Here is a 27,351-nt window from a genome sequence, read left to right on the forward strand (position 1 = left end):
CAGGAAAGGTGGAAGCAGCATTAAAGGAGAACAGTTGTGGAATAGAACAGAGAATAGGTAGTATAACAACAGATACAGAAATTGCAGTCACACTACCAAGAAAAGCAAGAATGAAAGATCAGGTACTATTTAATGCTTTGTTTAAAAGAAACCAGAATCAAATAATAAATGGAATTATGTAAAGGCTTGTTTTGCATTGTCAGAAGTTGACTATATTTGATTGTTTTTCTTATTCAGCAGCTCATCAAGTAGTATCTCTGTATATTTAAAACTGGAAACATAAGGAAATGTGTTCATTACATTTTTACAAGCATTTATAATGATTTGAATTACACTGTTAATGTAAATGCTTCTGTGTTGAATGTTTACTCTGTGAGACTGGACAGGGATTCTCTATGAAGCTCAAGGTCTTACTTTGCAGCAGAATGTCAGTACCAGCTGTTGCTTGTTGAGACTTTATGAAGTTAAACATGAAAAGAGACACTGGGATCAGTAACGGCCCTTTAAAATTAAAATACTTTGACAGCTGTCCCAATTAATAGCACTTATTTTAGGGCTTTTGTGGTGGTGCTTGTGTTTTTTAGTTGAGTACTACTGTAAGAATTGGATAAGCAAAGAGAAAAAGTACTCCATGAGCACACCTTAAATGTGGCTAAAGGGGACACTTCTCATACTGTGTTAAAAGCTATCTCAATAGTGAGCTATTTAGAGGAATAAATTCCACGTGGCGATTTGTAGTGGATTAATAGTGCTGATCAAAATAATTCTTGAGTCACTTGTCCAGTTTCACTGTTGTGAGTTTGATTCAACAGGAGAATCTGATCAGATTTCCAATTCTTTATGCGTTAGAACACTGAAGTACTGATGCCAAAACCTTCTTGCTATGTTGAGATTCAGAAGCCAGCATTCTAGTGCTGTAGTTGATGAAATTATGGATGTTTATAATATGTGGTATAATTAGTCACCACTGTCAATAAGAAGCTGTGAACCTCCTGCCTACAATAAAGCTGCGAGGCTCAAAGCTTGGATTATAAATAGTTTTGAATTAAGATAGCCTGGCAGTATGTGCTGAATTAACTGAAAGCATTGCATTGTAAAGGCACTGGTGTCTGACTTCTGAAACTCTCCCAAATGAACTTTTTTTTTGTATATCCTTATGATCCTGTTCACTAGTCTTTACGAACCAGTTATAACACTGTATGTTGAGATTATTTTAGGTTCTGAGCTTACTTTGGAAAACGGGGGAAATAAAATCTTTTTTGTGAAATATAACACAAATTTTGCATTGATTCAATGAAACTACCAAGATTTGGAGATACCGCAGCAGTTTTGTTAAATATTATAGAAAAAGTTTTATTCAGCTTTCCCTCAAGATATTTACTAATTCTTTACTGAAGAGGCTACTTGAATATAGCATCACTTCAGTGTTTGCTGTTTTATTGTTTTTCCTGTGATTCGTTTTGAACTTTCAATAATATTTAGCCAGTCTAACAGACAAAAAGGAAAAGCTCTTTTCAACAAGAGGCCTAGGAAAACATCTTAATTACAGGGATTTAGAATCTCTACCTTCTCCAGTGTATTAAATTAAGGAAGCATCCAAAAGTATATTTTGAATTATTGCCAAGATAGACTAGTGATTTGGGACTTCGAAATAATTTTTGAGATTTAGTCTTAATAGAAATACTGAATCCCTTAGAATGTTCTTCTGTGGGAGTTTAATTGCATTTTGTAACCAAAAAGAATGTTTATTCATGGACAGCTTTATGAAACAATATAAATACCAAAGAAAAGACTAGTGTACAGAAAATCCTTCAACAGAATTGAGCAATAGAAGCGATACAGAAAATAAATGTATTGATCTGTGGGCTGTCAGCAGGCTTTATTTCATTTTAGTAGATTTTTTTTTTGTAAGATCGTTCTGTTGGTTAACAGGATACTCATTGAGATTACAGCTTCAGTCAGTATCCAGAGACTTCTTGAACTGGGGCCAAACACCACATGGCCTTCTTTCAGTGTTTAGTATTCTGACCTTGGAATCTATCATAAAAACATCTTTAGTAGTTCTGTAGAGATGCCTTGGGGAAGTTTGATTTCGCTTATTTATTTATGTTTCTTGAAGACTGTACTCTGCTAATGTGGTGGTGCAGTGTACTTCAAAAATTAGTCACCAAAAGCTTGGATTAACAAAAACTGAAAGAAAAAATTAAACCACCAGTATTGTGGTGGTTTTACAGTATTAATGCTTTTTTATCTAAATGAAATATATTAAAAATAACTTTGTTTTGCTAGACTGCATAGTGTTTGCAAAAAATAAAAATAAATTGGTCTTGGCAATTTAGAAGCCCTATTTGTGATTTGGAAATGTCAACAAAGTGTCTACAAGTGTCAGCTAACCTTTTATTTTCTTCTTGAATGTAGCAATATTAGCATCCTCAGGTGTTACAAAAAGTCTTTTATCTACCTTCTGTATATGTTTGAGATGGATGCTCTAGTAAGTAATCCTGTTGACCAGCAGAAAAGTAGCTGAAAATGTAGTCATTAGTTTTAACAAGCTTGGTTAAGCAATAAACCTTAGCGAGACATTCTGAAACCTTGAAAATTACTTTACAGTTTGGGAACATTGTGTCTAACACTCCAATAAAACGTCGTAAAGTTATTTCTCAAGAGATGGTAACTGAGGCTGCACCTCTAAATTATCAAAATTCCTGTGAAAGTGTCATTCTGAACTGCCGAAGTATACGAATAGGAATGCTGCGCAGAATGGTGGTGGAACCTGTGATTGTAAGTAAACTTGTTCTTTCACAGCTCTCCTTTCAGGTTTTGATGGGCATTGTTATTTTCATACTTGAACAACACAATGTTTTGCCTCTGTCTGGAGAACAGTAAATTTGTCTCTTAGCATCAGAGGCCATGATTTCCAAAGAACCTCAGATTACTACTGGTTTTGAACATATGCAGTCTAGCTCTGGTTCTTAATACTGTGCTGCAGCACTCTTGAAAAACTTGTTTGCATGGTTGGGGAGAGGTTATGGGTTAGCATGCATTTGTTAAGAAAATTGAAAACAATAGCTACAAGGAAATTGATATTGATAGGTGGGAGGAAGAATCGTTGTCCTAGAGGTGAATAATTTTACTTCTACAGAATTTTTTTTTGTTGTTACCCTTATAAGTTACATGGAAGTTTTCAAGGAGACCTTGAATGTTAGTTGTAATGCAGTCAGCCACATAAAATGCATACTTATTGCTGGGGTAACCACAGAAACAGCGGAGAGGTGTTACTTTTTCTTTCCATCTCTCTACATAACGCTATTGTTTGATTTGCCTAAATGCTGATAGATGACATTTTCTTTTGAAGAAATAGAATGTGTGTATTTTTCAGGGTATTGTAAATGCTTTTGAAAACGGAGTACTTCAGAGAGATCTAAAGTTTAAACAGTCAGTATGACTGAAAGAGACTGAGTAATAAAGAATGTGCTTGCCTCGAGTTGTGCTAAAATGTACATTTGGTTTTTTTAAAACTTGCATTTTAAATATTAATTTTGAAATGTTTATTACTTAAATATTATGTCAATTGAAATGTGTTTGCTAACAGTTTAAAGGCTTTCAGTCAGTTTCAGTTTGCAGAAGATGTGAAATCTTACAGTTGTGTTGTCTTTCAGTTTTGCCTGGATTATATCAAAATACGCTTAGAGAGTCAAGAAGGTGAGTACATTTTTCATTTTTTGTTAGCACTCAATATATTTATTTTGAATGAAGTAACTCTGTCAAAGGTATTAACAAGTGAATCATAACTGAATGTTCACTCTCATTTTGTCATTTATGCAAAAAATTATGGTGGGTGCCTGTAGTCAGATAAGAGAAAAAAAAAAAATTGAGAGTACAAATTTGACCTGAACTGCTTGGTGAATAAAATCCAAAATGTTTTTGCATTATCTCTGCCTTCTACTGACAGAAGGTTCACAATTCGTGACACGCGTACAGACGGGTTGTTCTTCTACTTCATCTGGTCTGACTCTGCTTGATCTAATCATTCATTTGAAGATCTGTAGATAATGTGGTGATGACTGGTAAAGGTCTTCTTGAAAGTGATTAACAAACATAAAAAGCAAGAGTAACCATCCTGTAAAATGTTACCTTTTTAACACTTTATTAGTTCTTTTATTTCAATTGTGTTAAGTGGGCAGTAAAAACCACACTAGTATCTTAGACCTTTCCTGTCTAGATCTCTCTTGGTAATTTTTTCTCTGGCCTGAAAGTTGTATATTTCATGTCACTGAAAGAAATAGTGATGTAATTTGGAAATGGTGAGTTACAACTCCTGCTCTGTTTCCTTTCTTTTCTTTTATAGAGTTTTGTTCTGGGCCTGGAAAGCTTTGTTACCTTTTGTAATCTTAAGTTGCAGTCTTAAGATCCAGTCCTATTGAATTTTGCTGTCACGATTTGTAAATGAAAACTATTGTATTTTGTCATTATTACATGCAGAAAGGTGTCTCACAGCCTGTAAAAAAAGTGTAGCCTTTGCTCAGTCAAGTATTTAAGTTTGTATTGCATCTAAAATACAGATGCATAGAAACTACAAACTTTCATGCTATGAATGTATTTTTAAAAATAAAACACTGAAAAGCTTACTATAATTTGTGGAAAATGGCTATCAGGTTTTAGTTAAAACAGCTGTATGGTGAAATTATTTCCATGGCGCCTGATCCCTCAATAGCATAAAAATGGTGACTTCTTAAATGCTGTGTCTGTTGGAGCACTTAGCACTATACTATTTCTTTTTTTTCCCCTTGTGGTTGTTTTTTTCTTTTTTTTTTTTTTTTTTTTAGTTTTGCATGTATATCCACGTCTATATCCAATTTTATAATTCAGTAAAACCTGAAAAATACTCAACATTGGCATTGGCAGCATCAGATGCAATGTTAAAAATTTACCGTGTTACTGACGGTTTTTGGGGGGAATAAGCTAGGAGTAGTGCTTTGTGTCCTCAGGCAATCAGATAATTTCTCTGCATGTTTATACTCTTCTTTTTAAAGTTATTTTTCATATGGGAACTTGGTCAAAGATAAATGTGCAAAGAAAATTTTACGAACTTATTGTAAAATGTGTCATAGCAATAGTGCAAATATAAATGACTTTTTAAAAAAAGGGGTTTTTTATGTAGAATAAAAAGTAGTTTAAAGTTGGTGGGCAGAAAACATTTTGTTTCTGATTCCTTTCTTGACAGATGACATTGGAATTTAGCCTTCTAGGATATAAAAAGCCATCACTTCTTGCATATGTGTTAAAACTTTGACATTAAGAAATTTAGTGAGCACATACTGATTTCTTGTTAAAATCAAGGGGGAAATTGTAAAGGAAACTTAGAGGGTTTTATTATATTTTAATATAATGTCATTATTTTCTCATAGAATCAGAAAGTGATATCAGAGAGATTAACCTGAAAACTTCCGAGCTTACTAAATGTGAATGGTGTAGTGTCCGAAAATTGCCAGTAGTTTTTCTGCAAACAGTACCTTCAACCTGTAGTAGTCTGAGAGATCAACTGAAAATGAGTAAAGATAATGTCTGGTACGAATGTAAAGGAGACAGTAAGTAAAACAATTTTAGTCTACTATTCACTTTAAATTGTATTTTCGTGTTTTGGGTCGTGAATGTGTGCATTAAGACTAAAAGGGCCATCATTGGCTGGGGATGATATAGTGTTTTTTCAGACACTGTTTTCTTCCCAGGCTGAGAAAGAGTACAGTTCAGAACAGTTGGGCATTCTCTTTGTCCAGAAACATGCTAGTTAAAACACTTAGTCAATTTAGTATAAATTTTTCACTAATATTTGTACTGAATGAAAGCAAGTTGGTTTGTTCAGCTTTTGTACATGAGCCTTTACATTTATATGGCAGCTTTTGTAATAATTCTGCTTTCCATGTTGTTCTGCTGACAGGCTTTAGGTTTAGTAGAAACTGTTGTATAGGTTGCCTTGGGTTTTTTCCCCCCAGCAAACTTGTAATGATGTTGTGAGATATACAAATACCTGCTTGGAGAATGTGTGGATTATCTTCATGTATATTAAAATTAAATTTGATTCCTGCATAATTTTCAAGGTCCTAGAATCTTAATATACACACCTGTCAAATGTAACATTGAGTCCTCTTCCTCTTCAATAGGCTTTACTTCAGGTTAAATTTTGTGATTATTTATATTTACACACTGTTTTGTACATACATTAATGCATTCAAACAGAGGAAGAATGCTTTCAACAATCTCAGAATTGAGTGCTCCCATAATACTGTGTAATAGTTTTATCCACCTCCTATAAGAAGTTGTAAGGAGTCTTATAATTACAGAAGTAATTGGAGAGCATGCAGGGGTCCTGACCACAATTCTGGGAGCAGGAATTAGACCCCAGGTGGACACAGGTGTTCACAAAAAAGGAACAAGCTTCTGTGTGAGAAGTCCCTCCCTTGGCATGGCTCTCAGCAGTGCCACAGCGCCCAGCTCTTCTCCCTCAGGCTGTGGCACTGAGAGTTTACATCCAGCTGCTTTATTGCATTTGATACTTAGGAGCACTTTGTGATAACACAGTTGCTCTTTGCTTTGTAAGCAATGAAATTAATTTAAGCCTGTATCCATAGCTGTGTAAGCAATTGTGTGTGGATGCCTAGCTCCCAAAATAGGAACACCTAAATCCCAGTTAGACATCTAAATTCTGTGTGCAGTGAATTGGGAATTACGCTGCTGAAGAATTATTTTTCACAAGAGTTAGCATACTGGGTTAAGAATGACCAAAGGGAAATGGTTATGCTTGTGTCTGACACTCCTCTTACAGAAAAACAGGTCCTGGCAGCTCTGTGTTGGGCGGCAACGTAAGACTGGGATTTGCAGCCTGAATCCTATTCCTTTTCCTGACTGTGTAAAATAATTCCTCTCAGTGCAGTTTACTGCTTTTTGATTTTTCAGATCATATAAGTGGATGATATTTATATAATAGCTGATTGATCCGAGTCATTCTCTCCAGCTTCTAGGATCAGAGAGGAAATTATGCTGAATATATAATTTTTGGAATTGTAGTGAAACAATAGAAACTGCAGTAACAAAAAGAGAAAGTATTGGTTACAGAGTCCTACTCTTAGTAAGCGAAGAAGATTTTATTTCAAAATATGTTCTAGCTTTGCTTTAGTGTCATTTAAAAAATTATCAGGTGTAATATTTAACATTTCTTGATTAAGGTAGAAGTTGAATGCACTCTTTTTGCAAATGCAGATAAGAAAGGTTTGGCAGTTAGTCCTTCCGTCTCTCTGCTCACGTCTGTATTAGTTCTTACATACAATATCAGCAGTGTGTACTCATGTTGGCCAACAATTCCATAAAATCTGTTTATAATTACAGCATGCTTTATTTTATTTTATTCCTAAATGAGTAATTTTCTCTCTGCTTTTTTTGCAGGTCAGGAAGAACAGTACATAATTTTGATTTTTGAAACTGGTCTTGATCCTCATGCAAATTCAATATTTGAAAAAATAATTACGGACATCGGTATTAGAAATAATATTTCTGACTTCTTTGTGAAAATTTCCTTTGAAGAAGCCAATGCCAGGCTTGTTGCATTTACTAAGTGCTTGGAGGACAGTTCCAAAGGAAGCCCATCTCACAGAGAAAGCAAAATTAAAAATGTAATTGTGTTTTTGTTTTAGAACAAAGTCATTATATTTTGTGGGTTACAAATACACTAAGGATAGTGTGTTAGCCAAAAAAAATTCCATCAACTTTAGCTGGCTTTTATATGAAAATTCCCAGACTGGTCCGTGGTGGATTATGAAACTATGGGAAATGGTCTGTGCATTCACAGTACTTTTTAGGAGGTTTAGTTTGATTGTAAGGTTGTACAGTGGTCCACAAATAATGTTGTTATTTAAAAATTATTAAGGGATGAGAAATCTTTACTATAATCAGACAAAATAATTTTTTCCAACTCGTAAAATTATAATATTTCAAACAAGAAATTAAGTTGCACTGTTGTAGTTACATTTAATTAATGCTTTCATTAAACTGCTTTCCAAAGAATTAGAAAGTTTTGTGACTCTGCAAGAAATGAGCAAAGACCTTAATATAATAGATGACTTTACCCACAAACATGAAGTCCTCAAAAAAATGGGTATTACACTGCTGGATTTCACAAAGTTTATTACGTTTTCGTAAAATTGAGCACAGCATGCAAATTAATATTGACTCTGTTCTCTTAAGGTTGCTTCTGAGTCCAAAATGCAGCAGCGAAATAAACAGTTACCATTTTTTGATGATGATGAAGAAATTGGCGAACCACATACAGTATTTATTGGTCCTATAGAAAAGTAAGATACTTATCTTTGCTGTGTAATAATTCTCTGAGGGTTTTTTGCATTTCATACTTCTTATTGAATGTATTTTTCTTCTCAGGTTGATAGTTTATCCACCTTCTCCAGCTAAAGGTGGTATTTCTGTGACCAACGAAGACCTCCATTGTCTAAATGAAGGAGAATTTTTAAATGATGTTATTATTGATTTTTATTTAAAGTAAGTTTTATTTCACATCAGTTTTTAGTCATCTTTTACTTTGAAGCTTGAAAAGTTCTGACATTGCAAATTCATAGGTCAGTTGATAACACTTGGTCTCCCAACTATGGAGTATATAATTTATATACTAAATTATGTATAGCTATTTTAAAGGTTGTTTTGTAATCTTGCAAGAAGTTTTGGTTCTTCTCCTGTCCTACTTGACAGTGACATTGTTCTGACTTGGATAAAGGTTCTTTGCAACTTTTTAACATCTCAAGAGCAAATTTAACTGAAAGAAAAAAAAGCTTTTTGTAAGTTCACTTGTTCTTTCCAGAGTATTTGTGTTTCTTGGAATTTCATTAGTTTTGATTAATGTAATATGTAAGTTAATTTTGTGGTGTCGCTGATGCTACAGATGTTAGAAATGTATTAAATTACTACATGCTGCTGGTTTTATGCTACACATAAGGTGCGTATGTATATTTTTTAGTCTATTAATGTATTTTAGAAGTAAAAAGAAAATGAATGTGTCGCTCTTGGGACTGTTTGGTGATCTGGTGGCTCAAATACAAAACACAGGTCTCCTAGATAGGTCTTTATGTAACAAACTCTTTGAAAATTTGTTTTCCTGCCATGAAATATAAATAAATACAACAGCAGCAGAACAGCTTGTTGATTGAGCAGAGAAATAATACCTTGAAATATTTACACAAATTTTGCATTAATTAGTTCCTGTAGATAGTCACCTCCAAATAGCTATTCTGTGAGAAGCTGCTACAATTTGGTGGGGAGAAACTGTTGGCTGTCGTTTTTACTCTGGTGCTGAGTACTTTGAGTTAAAACCTCCATTAATTTTTCTTTCCTTTTTTTTAAACTAATTAGGTATTTGGTACTCGAAAAGCTGAAAAAAGAAGATGCTGATAGAATACATGTGTTCAGTTCATTCTTCTATAAACGCCTTAATCAAAGAGAAAGAAGAAATATTCATGAAACTTCAAACCTTTCGTAAGTCTGTTGATAAATCAGTTTAACATAGAGCTAGGTGAAGACTCTTAAGAACAGATGCCTTACAGAGAGAAATATCAACAGAACTCTAGGAAGCATCTAGACCTGTCGGAAACATAGAATATGCCTTGAAAATCTTAACAAGCTGTCAAGGTGAAAATATCTGGAAAGTGCTCCCTCAAATAAAATAAGCCACACCACAAATTGTATGTTGGTTTCTTCTTGCAGAATACAACAAAAGCGGCATGGGCGAGTAAAAACGTGGACACGGCATGTTGATATTTTTGAGAAAGATTTCATTTTTGTTCCCCTTAATGAAGCGTAAGTGAACTTACTTTTTTATCACATTTGGTGAAGGCTTAAATTTCGTAATTCTGAAATTGAAAGTTCCATTACAATGTGAATTGAAGTTAAAAATGAAGAGACTAAACATCTTTTTCCAGCTGATAAGAATTAAATAGTTATGTAAGACCTTTAAATGTTGTAGTATAAGAATTATCAGACAATTTAAAGACTAAGCAAAAATTAACTTTTCTGACTACTTTTCCTAGGTTTTACCTCAATCTCTGGTGTTCTTTCGTCTAAGCTTTTGACATTGATAACTTCTGGATTTACCTTTTTTAGTCCTTTCTAATGAGATCGCATAGGTGGGATCATCTTTAGTTACAAGAAACTGGTATTGTAAGAAAACTTAATTGAAAATCACTACTGCCTTGAGAACTTTATTCTTTTTCTTTATATCCTTTTGCCTTGATACTTGTGAAGGGTCAGGAAGCAGACCATTAGCATTCTAATGGTTGCTAAGGACTTCGATGATGCTTGCTTTCCTTAAGATCAGAGCAAGTTGTCACAAACACATTTCTATATTTCGTAGAAATAATCTAAACAGTTCCTACGCCAGAATATTTACGAAAGTCAAAGTACTGTATTTTAAATGTATGCAATAAAAACATAATAAAGTAAGGACAGATAGACATGAAGTTTCTAACTGATGTCTCATAGGCATACCTAGCTGATATTTCAAAAATAAAAAAAGAGATTTTTTTAATAAAAAGTGATTTATCTAGGTACTGTGCCATTGTGCAGTGGGAGGAAAATTTCTAAATCTTCTTGTGTTCCTGCCTTCTCTCCAGCTGAATTCTGAGGCTAGCTGAATAGAGGCAGTTAGAAGATAACTGGCCATACATAGGTCTGTCCTTTTAATAAAGTTGTATTTTCCCAAAAAAAAGAGTTCATAAGCACTAACTTCCGTTTTTGACATACCATGACCTCTTGCAAGACATCCAGATCTAGGGGATTTAAGTTGACTCAGGTGTAAGGTCCACTGCAGATCCCTGTCCACTGCAGACTTCATCCTTGCCATCCCTCTCCCATGAAACTTCAAGTACCAAAACTTTGAAGTGTTCGTCATTTAAATTTTAAGTTGCCTTTGCGTTTTTTATATGGTTCACTTCCCACCATCCTCTCACATGTCATTCACATATCCACGTGGGTTATGCAGAGGAGGAATGAGTGTGACTTAAAAGTCACCTGAAAATGAAAATGAATAGTTCTGTGGTTTTATAAGAATTATTTATGTTGCTAGTAACTTAACACACAGTAGTTTTCATTGTCTTGTTCATTTACTGATAAAGAACTACAGCAATGTCTATCTCAGCAAGTAGAACATAACAGTTTGTACTGAAGGCATAATGCTCACACCATGTGTGAGTTGGTGATTCTGGGTTAGAGTAGCTTGGTCTCATGGACTCGTCCAGTCACGATTAGAGCATGAAAAGTACACTCATGGTGTGCATCTGTCATCTGGATGTAATCCTGTTCACGCTTTTTGGAACTGTCCCTTCACCGTAAGCTGAAGCTTGTTAAGTGGTGATAGGACATTCATTTGCAACAGTGGTTTCCTGGTAGGTACAGTAAGAATATTGCAGAGCAGAAAAATAATCAAGTAGCCAGGGAGATGAGAAAGTGGTGGTTTGATGGGGAGTTTCTGGGTTTTGGAGTCTATTTCCAACAAGTTTTTCCAGAATATCTCATAACCACTAGTATAGGGAATGTAGACTTGTCATCTAACTAGCTGTCAAACTGCAGTAACTGAAGGCTGGGAGGTTGACTCTAGGGCAGAAGCAACTTAGAACAGTGTGTCTTGATTTAACCATGGCTGCATCAGTGTTCTTTGGCTGTACAGTCCTTCTTGTTCAAGTCTCCAATGAAACCAGTTTATTCTGTTCAAAGTTACAAGCCATTTTCTTTTTACATCCAGGTTAATTTGCTGGTCTGTTGACGTAATTGGTACATAACGTCTCTTGTTAATAGAGTACACACAAATTCCAGGGTTGGGCAGTACTTAATATGTTCATTTACTAGGTGTGGTGAATCATTCAAGATAAACCGTACCTCACATGCTGCTTTCAACAGCCACTTACTTTAACTGCCATTAAGTTTTGATGGAGTTTAGGCTTCATAACCATCTAATTATTTTTTTAGTATGTCAGTTAGACATGCATTTTTAGCTACTGCTTTTTCTTTTGTTTCCTAGAACAAACTGAAATGTGACTTCAGCTGTATAATACATAGCTAGCTTCTGTGTTGTTATTTGCTGTAGACAAAGATCCCTCAGAAAATTTGTAAATTAGACAATCAAAATCCACTTCTAATGCCTCAGTCCCTGAATTTGCTGCTGCTCTAGTTCTGATTGAGTGGCAAGTCAGTGAAGCCTACAGAAGCAAGGAAATAGGAGGAAACTGTTGGAAAACTTACACTTTGTGTTGGGGGATATAGCTGTTTTTGATTTGGAAAAGTTAGAATGTCAGTTCTGTGAAGGGTGAGGAAGACAACAGAGACATTGTGATGGCATTACAAGCACTCTTTTTCTCTCCTCCTTTAGCTCACTGTTGACAAGATTTCTGTAAAGTGTTAAATACAATTGGAAGATCTCAAAACTGGAAGAGTATGGGCAATTCAGCCATACCATTAGATCTGACTGCTTGTGTTGCTAGTGCTGAACTACTAGAACACTTCAAACAGCCATAAAACATGAACTTTACAATCTCTAATTCACACATTAATGAAGAAAATGTTAAAAAAATAAATAAGCTTCAATTCAGAAAAAGAAAAAATTGTATGGAGTGTGAGCAAATTGAAGTAAATATTTAAGACAGCGCCTGTTTTCAACTAACTGCATCATATTAATTTCTTGGTGACTATTTGCATGGAGAAATCGTACTTCTACAGAAGCCTGTGAAGGCTTGAGTAAAACTTGGCTAGAAAAGTGAACAGCTAGTATAGTTTATCTTTGAATGATTATGGGGCAGGATTATATTGTATGTGTGCATGGGCATGTGTGCATGTTTTGTTTGTTTTTTACCAGTTTCAGGTTTAACTGTGAGCATTAATGTAATTGTGAGTTTTTAATGTATTTTTTTTCCTTTGCAGCGCCCACTGGTTTTTGGCTGTTATCTGTTTTCCTGGTTTAGAAAAACCCAAATATGAACCAAATCCCCATTATCATGAAAATGCTGCAATGCCTATGAAATCATCCTCTTCAGATGGAGAGAGCAGCACACCTTCTCCCTTGCCAAATGAATTAGATGCACAAAACTCGCCTTCCAAGTCCACAGCAAAGAAGATGTTTACCAAAAAGTACAGTACAGCTTTAATTGACCCAAACACTGAAACAGAGGACAGCGAATCTTCGTGTTGTAGAAGAAGTCCTTGTAGGGGAAAAAGTGCTTTCAAAAAACTGAATCAAATAGACAGTGATGTGGAAGAACCTAACACTGTGGAATCAGCATGCCATAAACTAGACCATAGAACTCTGGATGAAAATGGTATACAGGGTGAATTCACAGCTGCTAGCCAATCTATGGGTATGTAATTGTAAAAATATGCACTTTTTAATGAAATATTTGGAGATTTCAGATCTGTTACTACTTCTGCAATGGTTTAAACTTCATACTTGTAAAGTTCAGTATATGGCTGAATTTCAAGTGCTTTCAATATAAGTAATTCATAGCCATTGCATTTAAAAAAGTTTTTGTGGCTATTGACATAACTCTCATGACAAAAGGCTGGAGATAAAATACTGTTTTCCTAAATCAGATTAATTTTTCAGTTCTATGATCTTTTTTCAAACAAAATCATTTTGTAGATACCACTTTGCATCCCTCAAGATTGCAGTTGTTAAGGAAAAAGTAGTAGCTGACCATGGATTCTTACAATGTATGTGCAGGGGAACACTGAGCTAAGATTATGTGAGCAACCTTAATATCGATGTCTTTTATCATTTGATGTTTTCCTTCAACATTATTCATTTCTTTAATGTCCTGATAAGAAGGTATGTAAAAAGAGTAAGAAGAAAATGATTCTAAAAAAAAAAAATTTTCCTCCATGACCACTGTGTTACATTTAGAGAAGCTTTTTCAGTGCATCGGTGCCGTGGAGAGACTGCTCACCAATCTGCAACAGTGTTTGTACCCACGTGAACAAAGGAGCTGGCATACTTTCAAAGGCAGGTGAAGGAATTAGGAAGAGGTTGTTTTCTCTGTTCACTGCAATGTTTGGCTCTCCTTAAGGCATAGACTAGGAAACATCTGATTATGAAAAAGCTTTTACTTTAGCCACCAGTAGCATTCCTACTGACTTAGTTTGCAGAGTAAAGAATCATTTACCTTACAGTACAAGGTCAGAAAATGTTACCAATCGTATGGTTTCATCTGTGTACTGCAGGCCATTACAACTTCAATATCTTTGTGGGTATAAACACTACTAATATCTATTCTAAGTTTATTCATCTGTGATAACATTGTCACTGTTACTAGAAGGTCTTGGAGGGCTGCTGGGGGTGTGCATAGATGTGTTCTTGTTTGAGTCGATTTTTCATTTTATGTGTGATTGTTACCATTCATGATATTGCTGCTCTATGGTGTGGTGTCATGTCTTGGATGCTGCTACTGTTGCTTGTCTGTAATAAGTTGGAATGTGCGTTATGACAGATTTTTGCTACGATTACGTTTCTTGTGGGTTTTTATGGCTGCATTGTATTGGCGGCTGATGGTCATTCTCTTTCTAACTTAAATGCTTAGAATCTCCTGCTCAACTACTGCAGATGATGCACCCTTTCATTAAAGTGGGTGTTCTCAGGGGGGCACAGTCTTGATTTAAGAGTGAGATTGACCCCAAGGATATGTTTTTAGGCAGCTAAATTTAGATGCACTGTATTTAAACTTCAATTTCAACCAGATGGAAAATGGGCATTCTGCCTTGGGTTATCTGACTGGCCTTCAGCTGTTGCTCCAGAAGGGTGTGGATCTTGACTGTGCCAAATCCATCTGTAAGTCCTGCATATCCAAGGATATCTTGAAAGACAGCACATGCCTCTGATAGAGTAGTCAGTGAAGCCAGGAGACTTCCTCTTCTCATCATAAAGCAGATGTAGAGTGGCTGTTCAGTTGAGGAGCTCCTGTGCTCTGATTATGATTTCCAAACATTGAGACCCTAGGTGCTAACTATACATGGGAGCCTAAACTGAGATGTCTTGATTTCAAAATAATCCTGGTGTTGAACTTGTGAATCAGTAGAAGTTCATGCCTAAATAACTTTGAAGAATATATCTATCCAAAATATATCTATTTTTGTTACTTATGTAATCATCTTTTTATTGCTCTGTTTTTGAACAAGATGGATTTGTCTCAATACCATTTTATTTTTTAGAAATCTGTCAGCAGTAAGTCACATTAGTATATGTCTACTTCTTATGCTAAGGTCTTTTCAAAGGTACTGAGTAAGACTAATTCCCAAGTTTGTCTCTGTGGAACTCTACTGGTGACCTCTTTCCAAAGTGTTACCTCAACTTCTCTTTTGAAATATTCTCAAATACAGATGTTCTGCTTTTATTTCCACTAGTTAGTTCACTGCCCTATTTATTCTTCTTATAGAAGTCCTAGTTTCCTTTAATAGGTAATATGTTCTCCAGTGACACCACAACCAATGCTTTTATTTTTGTTTTTGTTTCGATATATTACAGGCCCCTTTCTAGAAGATTTTGAGTTTTGCTGGCATGAGTTACCATTCTTCATTTATTTCCACAGTTTACTATTTTTTCTGTCAAAATCTGTTCTGAAGTCCTGTATGGTAGTATTAAGACTAGTGAGCCTATAGCTGTCTGTATCTGCTTCTTGTACAAGTACAGCTAGAACATTCATAATTTTTTTTCTTCTGATGCTGTTTCCCACTAAATATGTGACTAAATACGTAGAGGTGGTTGGGATTGAATCTACAGATAATCTTTTTATGTAACCAACTGTAAAATATTTCTAAGTTGCTGCTCCCAGGAGAGCTGATCCTTCGTTCTGCCCTCCCTACCAGTGTGTTCCCAAGCTGCCTTTTCCCTTTTACCAACACAAGTCTTCACATAACTGCACAGCAGACTGATGGAGGAAATTATTCCAGTTAAGAAATAATAACATTGTGACTACCTTTTTCAGTCTGGTCCGCTGTGTGTATGGATGTGTTTGGTGTTATGAAAGGAACCAGCTAGGGGTAGGAATAGATAGTTATTTTAGAGAGCATATCAGAGTGCCTCTTCTGGTAGCAGTACCAATTCAGACTGTTACAAAGGCTTCATGGAACTATGGGACAATTTCATAGTGGGTTTTAGTCTAGGTCTCTCAAATTTTTTTAGGCATCTCATACAATTAGAAATAATTTCTGTTGTGCTACTTAGAAGCTTTTCACTTTAGTTCATATGCATGAGCAAATTACTCTATATTAGCTGTATCACTGTTACTGTGAGCAGTCCTGAGGAAATCTGAGGTATAAAATGAGTTTGGTCTTCAGTGATGCCATAGTATTTGATGTTTAAATATCCTACTGTCTGTGATTGATACAGATGGATTGCACAAAATCAGACTAAACTATAGTGAAGACTCAGCTGATGGCACTAAACTAAATGAAGATGAGCTTATAGATTTTTCTGAAGACCAAGATAACCAGGTAAAGAATTTAGCAATTTTATTTAGGAAATGTGAACTGTTGTGTTGTATTTTAAATGGACAGCTTAAAAGCAGTGTACACATTGTGAATGTGCATTGTCTAAAGCTGCTTATCTTTACGAGTGTAAAATCCAAAGCACTGGTTACCTACAAAAATCTGCAGGTTAGTTGACAGAGAGGATTATACATTTGTTCATTTAACTATTTAATAGAAAACTGCTGTACTGATCCTGCATTTCATTATGTGAGTCTTTTGCCTAACGACAATATCACAGTGATTTTGGTGGGAACACTGAAAGTCAATACATTTCTATCTTTTGTCTCCCACTGTGTATGGGAGTGGAGGGTCTCCCCACCTTTTCTGGACCTCTGAGTCCAGAACAAACTATTATTTTTCAGTCTGCAGCTATCTGTAATGACTTCCAAATAGCTGTGTATATGTTTACATACATACAAAAGCTCTGGTTGATGTTGAAACCTAACCGTGCTTTTCAGCTGGACTTAGCCCACCTCTCCTGTCATGCCACCTTGTGCAAACATTCTGAGTTTTGCCTGATGGAACTGCCTGTCTGTATGTTTTGTAGCAGTTAAGAGTTTCCAGATCTGAAGTACATGGCATGAAGGCAGGGAAGCAAGTACATGGCCAGATGTGTTCCTTGAGAGAAGGACCAAATTCCAACCTCCTTAGTTGCTGTGTAGCTTAGAACTTAACTCAGGCTGAAGCTATCACTGATATTTTCTAGAATGTACAAATCAAGTGTAGAAATGACCATGACAAGCTGAATGGACCAACGTTTTCATCTGCCAAAAAAGTAGTTGAGGCTGCAACAAAAACAAGAAAACAAGTGTATGAGGAACTAGGCAGTAGTTTCTAATATGATAACATGTTCATGGCAATAGCTTGAGGATTTCAGTGCCAGCATCCTGTGTGTTAATGAAGTGTACACAATGCTCACAGAAACATTCACAAGTCATGCTGGTACAGGGGTTCTCATTTTTGGAAAGCATCTCTTTCCCTGTAACACAGTGATCTGTGGTAGTAATATTGAATTCAATGGCAGGGTAAGAAACTATGAATCACTGGGATTGTTTTAGATACAGCTTAGTGCTTTTGTTCATAAAACTTCCATATTGTTTATAAAAATCAATACTGAAATCAAAAGGCCAGAGGATATTTCCAGGCTTGTGGTATGACTGGTTTTGCAATCCATAATCCTGTGTATCATGGTGGTTTAATTTTCCTTGCCCTAAGAATCAAGTTGTTGCATTTTGGAGCAAAAATAGTTTTATGTCTGAGCTTGTTGCAGATCTTGTCTCATTTCACCTAGAAGATAACATACATGAAACCACCAAGCAAGTTTCTAATATTCACTGGCAAGAAAAAGTATTGATAATTTGGATTATAACCAAATAATGGAGATTCACCTCTTCTAAGACAGCAGTGCTTTGAAAATGTTGGTTGCGTTGTTCTAGTTTCAGCAGTCCTTAAATAAATAGCAGCATTCAATCCTTGTCATTCTGGCATGAATTTCAGAACCTATGTGACTAAAAGTTGGTAAACATAACAGTGAATCATTTCAGATTAAAGCTACCATTTCTTTATTAAACTAAGTTATTGGTCTTGAATGAAAATGGTAAGTGTTACAATAATTTCCTTTGCATCTGTTTGAAAAAACAATATTAGCTTTTAAATACCTGTAACCACATTGCTTCTGTAGGAAGACAGTAGTGATGATGGTGGCCTTGCAGATGATAACTGTAATTCAGAAATGGGACAATGGTACCTGAAGCCAACTATCTGCAAACAGTGAGTATTAAAACAGTTAAAATGGAAATTTCATAAAAGTTTATGAAATATAAAAGGCAGTAATTATGGGAAGTAGTCATACATGACTCTTTAAATACTTTAATCAGCATGCTATTAAGAGTTTGAGAGAGAATTTTATAGTTTATATGATCATCTTCAGTGGGCAGAAAATTTATTGAATGAAACTATTAGTGAAATAATAGCTTTTTGGATTTCTGTTAAGCCTGTGTACTGCATCAGGCAAATGAACATTGTTTCTTCCAATAAGGCTGTTCTTTGGTATTTTGCACTTGGATTCCTGCAAAAACAAGGTGCAGAAGCATGTTCAAATGTATCCTATATTAAAAAACAGATTAATGTTTTTAAACTAAATAATTAAATTAATAGTTAAGAAAACCTTTATCACTACTCAGATTAGTAAAGGAAAATGAGAGTAATTCTTAACTGCCCCCTTTTCTGATCTAAATGTGTTGTAGCTGTTTTTATTGTCTCTGTTCTTTTTTCTCTAATAACAGTGTTCCACATTTTTTTTAGATTTTTGATCTGTTCTGGATTTGAACTTTTTTTTTAATATTTGAAACTCAGAAATAATTTCTTAGTAAACATTGACTGTCGTTGTTTGCATTATGGTGTGACAGGTGCATGATTTGAAATCCAGAAATATTGTTACTAGTATTGCTGTCTCGACAGTTTCCTTTGTATTTTTTTCATAATTTATCTATTTTTGTATTTCCATCCTTGTGAATAAAGGTTTACTAGAGAGGTGAAGACTTTCACAGTACATTCACAGTACATTCTTAGGAGGCAGTATAGAATTACAGATTTATAGATGTTATGGAATATATGACAATATGTTTTCAAGGAAAAGTCCATCTGTGTTGTGTGTTCTAAGAATATTTATGAGCTTCTGATTATAGCTTGGCTAAATTTGTCCCGTTTTGATGACAGATTATCTGTACAATAATACTTCCCAGCAGACAGTATTTTAATTCAGTGTGACATTTCATAACATCTTTGAAACTTAAGTATCAAAAGTCATTAAGGGCACTTTATTTTAAAATTACTTCTATATAAAATAGAAAATTACCTTGAAAAGGCTGTCACATCTTCCCTCTCCAAAGTACTACGTATTTTTAAAGAGCATTTTAAAGGGCATTTAATGTTTTTTTAAAGAGCAGTACCTATGTAAATACTAACTTTTATCAGAAATTAAAACAAGTACAAGCAAACATTATTGAAATTATTATATGCTTATGCCTAAAAAATTGCATACATGTAAATTAGTTTATAAATGCAAACACACCGATACATAAATGCATGCAGATATTTTGTCTGAATTTACGAGTTTGAAGTTTCTTCAAATGATACTTTGTCTGAATACATCTGTGTTACTGTTAGAAAAGAAAAAGCAGAGATTTGTGAAAAGTAAATTATTTATTCCTCAAAATACATGCTACATATAATGCTGAAATTCTGAACTCTGGTATGAGATAGCTTTGATGTATAAATCCAACTTGCTTATAAGGTGGCTGATAAGATTGCTGTGCTTGTGGCTACTGAAAATGTAGTGTGCTTTAGATTGAGTGACAGGATATCAGCATTTGTAGTGTGCAGGAGAGGACTTGAGCAGACTTGGTTCTCTAGTAAATACTTGGTTATAGATACATTATTTTTTAAAGTCTTTCAAATAGATATGGTGGGTGTTTTGTGTATAACTACCAGCTGGATTTCAGATTCAGGCTGGAATCGCTTTTTGAACATGCTTTCCTAGTGCCTTCTAGTGTGCTGTGGTGTGTCCCATCTGTCCTCGAGCTGCTACTCTAGCAGGATGTTTGTGGGCTCTCTGCCTTTCTCTTGCCAGTGTCCCAGATACCTTGTGCATGTAAAAGAGCATCAGACACCTGAAGGTGTTTTAAGCAACTGTAACAAATTGTCTGACAGTACTGTATTTTCTAAGTGCATTCTTAAGTGTCCTTAGTATATGGTTAACTATAAAGATAACCTGCCTTTTAGCTATCCCAATTAGGAGATTACAGCCGTGCTGGCAGAACTTTAGAGTATTGATCTAGTTCTGTTATGGCTGCCCCACAAACTATTACTGTGTAACATTGTGTTTTTCAAGCTGCTGTAAAGTACTGTGTACTTAAAACTTGTGTTCTCTGTTAGGCCCTGCATTTTGCTTATGGACTCACTGAGAGGCCCTTCCCGGTCAAATGTTGTGAAAACACTACGGGAGTAAGTTTCATATCTGGTGCTTAGGTTTTGGTTTGGGTTGGTTGGGTTTTTTTTAGTTTGGTTTGGGGTATTTTTTGAAAATTCTTCAAGGGGAAAAAAAAAAGTTTTAATTTGTGTGGTCTTTTATTGTAGATATTTAGAGGTGGAATGGGAAGTCAGGAAAGGCAGCAAAAGAAGCTTTTCCAAAGATGTCATGAAAGGTTCCAACCCAAAAGTGCCACAGCAGAACAACTTCAGTGATTGTGGAGTGTACATCCTCCAGTATGTGGAGAGCTTTTTTGAGGTATGTATGTTTGTGAAGCTGGTTTTGATTCCTGCAGCAATCAAATATAAGCTGTGAAAATTATTACAATTATAAAAAGTTCCTAGTGTAGCTCAATACCTGTTTATGAGATTGTGTGTTACAAACTAATTTGTACATAAACACACAGAGTAACTTTTTAGAAAATAAACTAATTATCCTTTTTAGTTGTACGTACATAAAAGAAATCACAAGCCATGAAATTTTCCAAGAGAATCTAAAGAGAACACATTTAGTCTTCCTTTGTGTTCTTCTGCTGTGTACCCTTTAAAATCATCCAGTAAGAGCTTGAGTTCAAAATCTAAACTAAAAATGCACCACAAAAAGCTTGTTCTTTTTCCCCTAAGAACTGTGCCTGAATAAATTCAGAAATGTGCCACAGGTAGGGGGTTTATGTTTCTTCTGGGGGTATTTTTAACTTGTAAGAAAACATGTAAGTAAAATCATTACAGCTAAATGCCAAATCTTGTTTCCATTGAAGGAATCGTTTGAATGCTTGCTTACTTACAAGCTGACTTGGTCTTCAAGTTACAGCTCCTTTCACAAGTGGAGGCATTAGCACCTTCTGGTCTAGGTCAGGAGGAGAAGTGATGGTCAACTGAGATGCTGTCTGCTTGGGACAGTAACTCTCCTTAGAATTCCTGGTGCTTTAGAGCATTGTTCCTAAACTCTCCTGTAGCTAACCCTTTCCTGGAAAAGCTGGCAGCTTATCCATTCCTCGACCCTCCCTCCGTTCATACGTACATGAGAGCAGCAAAACTTTAGCAGAATGCATTCATGCAAATGGAAGCCAAAAGCTTTTGCTTTACTGATGAGTTCTCGAAAGCTTAAAACCATAACCAAGTGCTTCCTGTTTTGTTCACTGGGAGTATGAGGAACAACCAAGTTTTATTAATCTTAGCCCATTCCTTTTTGCGAATCAATTGCTGGATTATGTTGAGCTGAATCCCTTGTCCTGCCTAGGCTGGCAGCATGCTGCAGCTTTGTTGGCCAGAGAATAGGCACGGCACATACATGTGTCAGAGAGCAAATCACAGGATATTCTCAGAAGTAACTTCAGTGAGGAAGGAAAACCTGTGCTGGCTGCAGACTGTCTTGAAGTTAGCGAACAATTTCAGCTGCTTTGTATTTGGAAAATTGCCCACAGTCTCATTTTGCACCAGCTCTACAAACTTGATGGGGAGTACGTGGGGGCAGGTGCTTAATCTGATGTTTGCGAACTGTTGAGGCACATCTGTTTGTTCTTTGTGGATTTATTTTAAGCACTAAAATCACGATGTGTATCTTCTGAAACAGAGGCTCGCCTGTCAGGGTGGGTGAGCAGTGAGGAGGCCCCGGCGGACTGTCCCAGCCGGGCCTTGTCAGCGGCCCGAGCCGGCTGTGCCCGCGGGGGCCGCCAGGGGCCGCTGCGGGCGGGGCAGCGCCAGCCCGCCCCCAGAGCCTGCAGGGCGAGGGGCAGGCGCGCAGCACAGCGGGCCTCGCACCGCGGCACTGCTCGTCTTCCCCGATTGAACAGCCACCAAAAAATGGTGCTAGTACAACATTAGGCAGAATGTTCCTGTACAGAATGTCACTAGGTTTTTTTTCACAAGCAGCCTTGCTGATCTTACCTCAGTGATGAATGTAATTCACTCTTAAATAACCCTGATGATGTAAACTGTAGTACAGAAAGGGAGGAATTTCTTTGAGACAACACTGTTCTCCAAATTGTCATTTGGTTAGGGTGGAATGGTTGTACAGTATCACTGAAGAGGTGTAGATAATGTCTCATAATAATAATTATCTTAATTATTTGGATGAATGATACCTAGCAAGAAAACAGAATGTAAGTATAAAAAGTGTTGGTGGTAGGCAGGGGCTTTGTTTTCTAGGATGAAATCTAAAACTGACTTGCCTAGTTGGTTACAATCCTAAAGGTTATTTATAAAAACAGCGATGTTTCGGATTCCTGATCAGCTCTAGATTTTGATGTTAGTGATTCTTAAAAAATGTCCTATATTTATACAGTAGTTTTCTCTCACGCTCACTTTTTTTTTTATTAGAATAAGTTTACACATTTATGCAGACAAACACTTTGTCTAAAAGATGTAGCAAACAGTAGATTGTTCAGGCATTCTTATAATCAGGACTGATCTGGATGGATTTTTCTCTGTAACATACTGAAGCTTGAGTGATTTTACCATAATTACACATGTACAAAATGAAGAAATTGTAGAAATTTTTTTCCATGCTGCTGGAATGATGTGAGGAAGAATGTACTTTTCCTCACTCCAGTTTTCTTCAGTCATTTAGGTTGTAACTCCTTACTGTAATACCCAAATGACCTTTCTTTTCAGAATCCCATTTTGAGTTTTGAGCTACCAATGAACTTAACAGACTGGTTTCCACGCCCAAGGATGAAAACCAAAAGAGAAGAAATACGAAAAATAATCCTGACACTCCAGGAACAGCAGAACAAGGACAAGAAGGGACAGAAAGACCCAAATTCAATTTTGCAGGAAAAGACAGAACAACTTATCAACAACAGCTCAGACTGAATGTTGTATCTGTTGCATGTTAGCTCCACAATCAAAATTGAAACCTACATTTTTGTCTGCCCAGACTAAAGATTTGGTGTGTTCTCTGCTCAAAGTTACTTGGGAATGTTTAATGCCTGTATAAATGTGTGTCATAAAATGGTTTAATTCCCACAAAGATGTGTATTAAGTGAGTCTGTACATATGTTAATGAGGCCAACTTTTTCAGCATTTGTAATTACTTTTTTTCCACTTGATAGGGAGCCTTTGTTATGTATTTCTGTTAATAGAACTTAAATAGCAACTTCTAAACATAAAGCAAATAAAGAAAATATAGGATGAAATGGTTACCTTTTTCTTTTTCAGTTAAGATTTAATGTTACAGGCTTAAGTAACACATAGGGAATGATTTGATAGTGAGATAATTAATTCATATTTTGGCCCTATTTAGTTGCCCTTTACAAGATTATTCTGCTTGCGCTACAAAAGAATAATATGGGTGTCTCAATGTACCATGGCCTCCAAGAGGGTGATTTCCATCCTCCCAGTATCTAAGTGTAGGCAGTGTCATAGTTCATAGGACCACTCCAGATTTGGGGGTTTAGAAGTTATGCATTGCAATTACAATTCCACCCTTGCTTTAGTGGGACAGGCTAGGGAAAGGGGGAGAGTGCTCTTTGACCAGAGGTAACTCTTCAAACAGTATTATAAAAGTGGTTTCAATGAAGTGATCTTGAGTGACTCTATTAAATCATATTTTGTGGATCCCAATTGTTGTACAGGTGTATTTTGAGACTTTCTTCATTATAAAATTGTATTTTGGTAAGTGTACTTGGAATAGCAGATTGCCCACATTACATTTTCTATGTTACAATTCTGAATGTTACATTCATATGTGCTTTATCTAAGTAATGAACATTTAAAAAGAAAAAAGTGTATGATTACTATTTTTTCTAATATCCATGCAAAAAAACCAAAATACCAGTGTTCACTGCTTGCTTGTTTGTTCCTGGCTTTAAGTAGCAGCAGACTAATGTAGGGACTTGCTTGGATATTTCCAGTGTATTTTGATTTTACAACAATCTAAAATGCCATTGTTGCTTACACTGCAACGTAGCATTTTATCCCTGTTACAGAAAGGCTTTGGCGTTGAAGTGGGGAAAGTAAGAAAAGATTTGTGCAAGGATTATATATCTCCATTTTTCTACTAATACAGATATCTTTGAAGGGAACCAGAAAGTGTCACTTCCCAGGAAGGAATTTGTGGGGGTAGAGAGCGATCTTCTATCTCGCCTTGCAGATAATATTTTCTCTCCTGATTTTTCTACTGGGAATGTCATTTACCATTCCCTTCTCCCAAAGAGAAGCAGGAGAGAGTTCATTAGCTGAACTCTGGGCCCCTTGAGATTTATTTTTGTACACAACATCAAGTCTAACCCAGTACTTCATGGCCTCCATGAGTTTTCATTCTCTCTAAACTCTGAAAACACGGCTGCTAATGACATTACTTCCAGGGCATTCCTGCACAGAGGACTCTCTGTGACACCCTCTGTTTACAGGGGGGTTCTCTCACCAAGGCACAGTGTTGCACACAGAGCAATACAGCTGTGGGCTGCTAATCTTTTGTACAGATAACCTGTTCGATTTAGGGGAGTTGTTCATTCCCTGGTTTCTCTCGCATAAACCCTGAGCCCCATGGAGAATATGTAAGCGCCACATATATGTGTTCTGTTAGAGATGACTCCTGCAGTTTTCTGGTTGAAAGAATGTGGGAGCAATTTCCTGGACTGCATATTAAATACGTAATGTGCACACCTCTGAGTTGTTTCCTCCTTCAAATTTTTATCCAGTATTCTTGGCATTGTTGGGGAAAACTAGGGATAAAATAGTTCCAGACTGTGGAAATGCAGGGTCTTGTGGATCTGGCTTTAGTGCAACTGTCATACTGGAATAGTAGTTTATACAAGAGAGGGAAGGAAGATAATTTCTTTGGGATACAGGAGAGACAATTGCAAATAGAATGTATTCCTTTGTAGTCTAGTCTTTCCCAATGGTATGTTTTAATTATATGGAATATATCCACATTTCATCGATACAGTAGTTTTCCTTTTTCTAATATTTGTGATGCAGGTTCATATTTTGATGCTGTAGATCTATTTTGGTTCTCTTACTGGGAATAGCCTGGTGCTTCCTCCTTTTCCTTTCTCTTTCCTGTCCTCCCCTTCATCCCCCCTCCCTTTTCCCCTTTTTCAAAGCTGTGAAGAAAGTGCTGGATTTACTATCATTCAGTGTTCAAGGTCTCAAGATCTTCAGTCACATACAGCAAGCTAATATACATGTTAAATACAGGAAACTTATTTTTTTAATAAAATGTGACGTTAATAGAAAAAACCCTACAGAATTAAGAATGAGTTATTTAAAACCTTCCTGACTTGGTTTAACAAGCTCACTACTGCATGTGCTTGGTAAGTGTTTTTTATTAACATGATGGTGGGCAATGCTGCAGTGTTTTGCAATCTTAACAAGTTTTACCAGTGCCTTTTCTGAATCAGATTTGTTCAGTGGAAGTTAGTACGGTGGGGACTAGATAAGTTTATTTAATAATTACATGACAACACTTGCACTCTATGGATAAAGTATACGTTGTATATTTCTTTAGACCATTTAGGATTACAAGTATTTTAAGAGTAGCCTGACTTCGTTCTGCAGTGTAAGGGATCAGATGGCCACCTAATTAAATGTATCTGTTTGTATTGTTTTTCAGGTTGGGTAGAATAACAGTTAAGAATTCTTACTAAGGTTTTAGATTACTTAGCATAAAAAATGCATGTACTTGTGCACATTTGCAGGATAGCTGCAAAAGCAAAGAGACATCTAAGTAGTCCCTTGTGACATTTCTATTTTTCCTGCTGAGAAACTGAGCACACTCTTTAAAGACCAGAGACTTCAAACAGAAGTGATTTTTGAGGTTGCACTACATTCTTGTCTTGGAAGAATCTGACTTCCAAACATTCGGTAAAGAGGGAAAAATCAAGTGAGCTTTATAGCAAGATGAGGAAACGATGCTATTGATTTTCTTCTTTTTTTTTTTTTTTTTTTTTTTATGCCTTGCATAGCAAATGAGTAAAGCAGAATATGTATTACTTTTCATTTCTATTAATATAGTACCTCTGGAAACTGAAATACTAGACTTCTCTTACAAACAAACAACAGCAATTTCCTTAATTTAGTGATTCATTTTTTTCCCTTCAGATTTTTAAATAGAATGTATTTTTGGTCTCTGGTTAAAGCTTTACGTTAATAACATGACACTTCTATTTTAGCATATGAACAGAAGTAGGTATAAAGATGCTTGTTCTTTGCAGTTCTGATTCTTGGGAATGATGAGAGGTACTGCAGTCTGGATAAAGATATTTTTATTTTGGTACAACGCTTCTTTCAACAGTCTTAGTGCTGCATGCTCAGTACTGAAGACCCTCTGTGCACTGATTTGGGTTCACAAAGGTACTTCTCCCAGTTTTTTTACTTTCCCCATCTACGTCTGGAAATCAAAGGGGAGCTGATGTTACAAACCACTCTTTGAAACAGTAAGAGTGAGGCAACAGCCATTTTACTTATCTTTCACCATATTTTTGAAGTAAATCCTTTCTGCTTAACTCAGTAAGGCCAGCTCAAAGATGTGATGAAAGATGTCTGTTTTGTAGGCTCCAGTCTGGTTAAGGGAGGATGTAATCTGGAAGGCGATTGTTCTCTAAGTTGTGGTCTGTTGTAGTTTTCAGATAGGCTTGATTTTGCTTGTTTTTAACAAATTTGCATTTGGAGTTGTGCAGCCCTGTGGTTGCAAAAGGAAACTGGGTAATGTACACCATTCCTTAGGGATTCCTTACTCAGTTGTGAGAGTAATTGCTAGCCACAACCTAGATTCAAACAGCCAGGCTGTTTCTTTGCTAGGTTTTTTTCCCATTTGTT

At 35.9% G+C, this 27,351-nt stretch overlaps 1 protein-coding gene across 6 annotated transcripts in view; it reads left to right on the forward strand.

Moving 5' to 3' along the window:
• Positions 1-25,203, forward strand: part of SENP6 (SUMO specific peptidase 6) — a 70,676-nt gene extending 45,473 nt beyond the window's left edge. For 3 of the 6 annotated variants that reach the window (XM_042016154.1, XM_042016156.1, XM_042016155.1), the window contains 16 exons: positions 9-122; positions 2,611-2,781; positions 3,660-3,702; positions 5,409-5,588; positions 7,441-7,667; positions 8,239-8,345; positions 8,431-8,547; positions 9,412-9,534; positions 9,763-9,855; positions 12,967-13,400; positions 13,943-14,041; positions 16,421-16,524; positions 18,242-18,330; positions 20,497-20,565; positions 20,698-20,848; positions 23,203-25,203. In XM_042016154.1, coding sequence (XP_041872088.1) covers positions 9-122; positions 2,611-2,781; positions 3,660-3,702; positions 5,409-5,588; positions 7,441-7,667; positions 8,239-8,345; positions 8,431-8,547; positions 9,412-9,534; positions 9,763-9,855; positions 12,967-13,400; positions 13,943-14,041; positions 16,421-16,524; positions 18,242-18,330; positions 20,497-20,565; positions 20,698-20,848; positions 23,203-23,403 — 2,322 coding nt within the window. In that variant the 3' untranslated portion in view covers positions 23,404-25,203. Of the gene's footprint in view, positions 123-2,610; positions 2,782-3,659; positions 3,703-5,408; positions 5,589-7,440; positions 7,668-8,238; positions 8,346-8,430; positions 8,548-9,411; positions 9,535-9,762; positions 9,856-12,966; positions 13,401-13,942; positions 14,042-16,420; positions 16,525-18,241; positions 18,331-20,496; positions 20,566-20,697; positions 20,849-23,202 lie in introns of all 6 variants that reach the window. The other 3 variants (XM_042016158.1, XM_042016159.1, XM_042016157.1) reach the window with 2 other exon arrangements.
• Positions 25,204-27,351: the final 2,148 nt, after the last annotated feature.

Source organism: Corvus kubaryi, unplaced genomic scaffold (assembly GCF_017639235.1).
Source record: "Corvus kubaryi isolate FWS band 111438036 unplaced genomic scaffold, C.kubaryi_AGA036_p1.0 split3-73, whole genome shotgun sequence".
Classification (NCBI taxonomy): domain Eukaryota; kingdom Metazoa; phylum Chordata; class Aves; order Passeriformes; family Corvidae; genus Corvus; species Corvus kubaryi.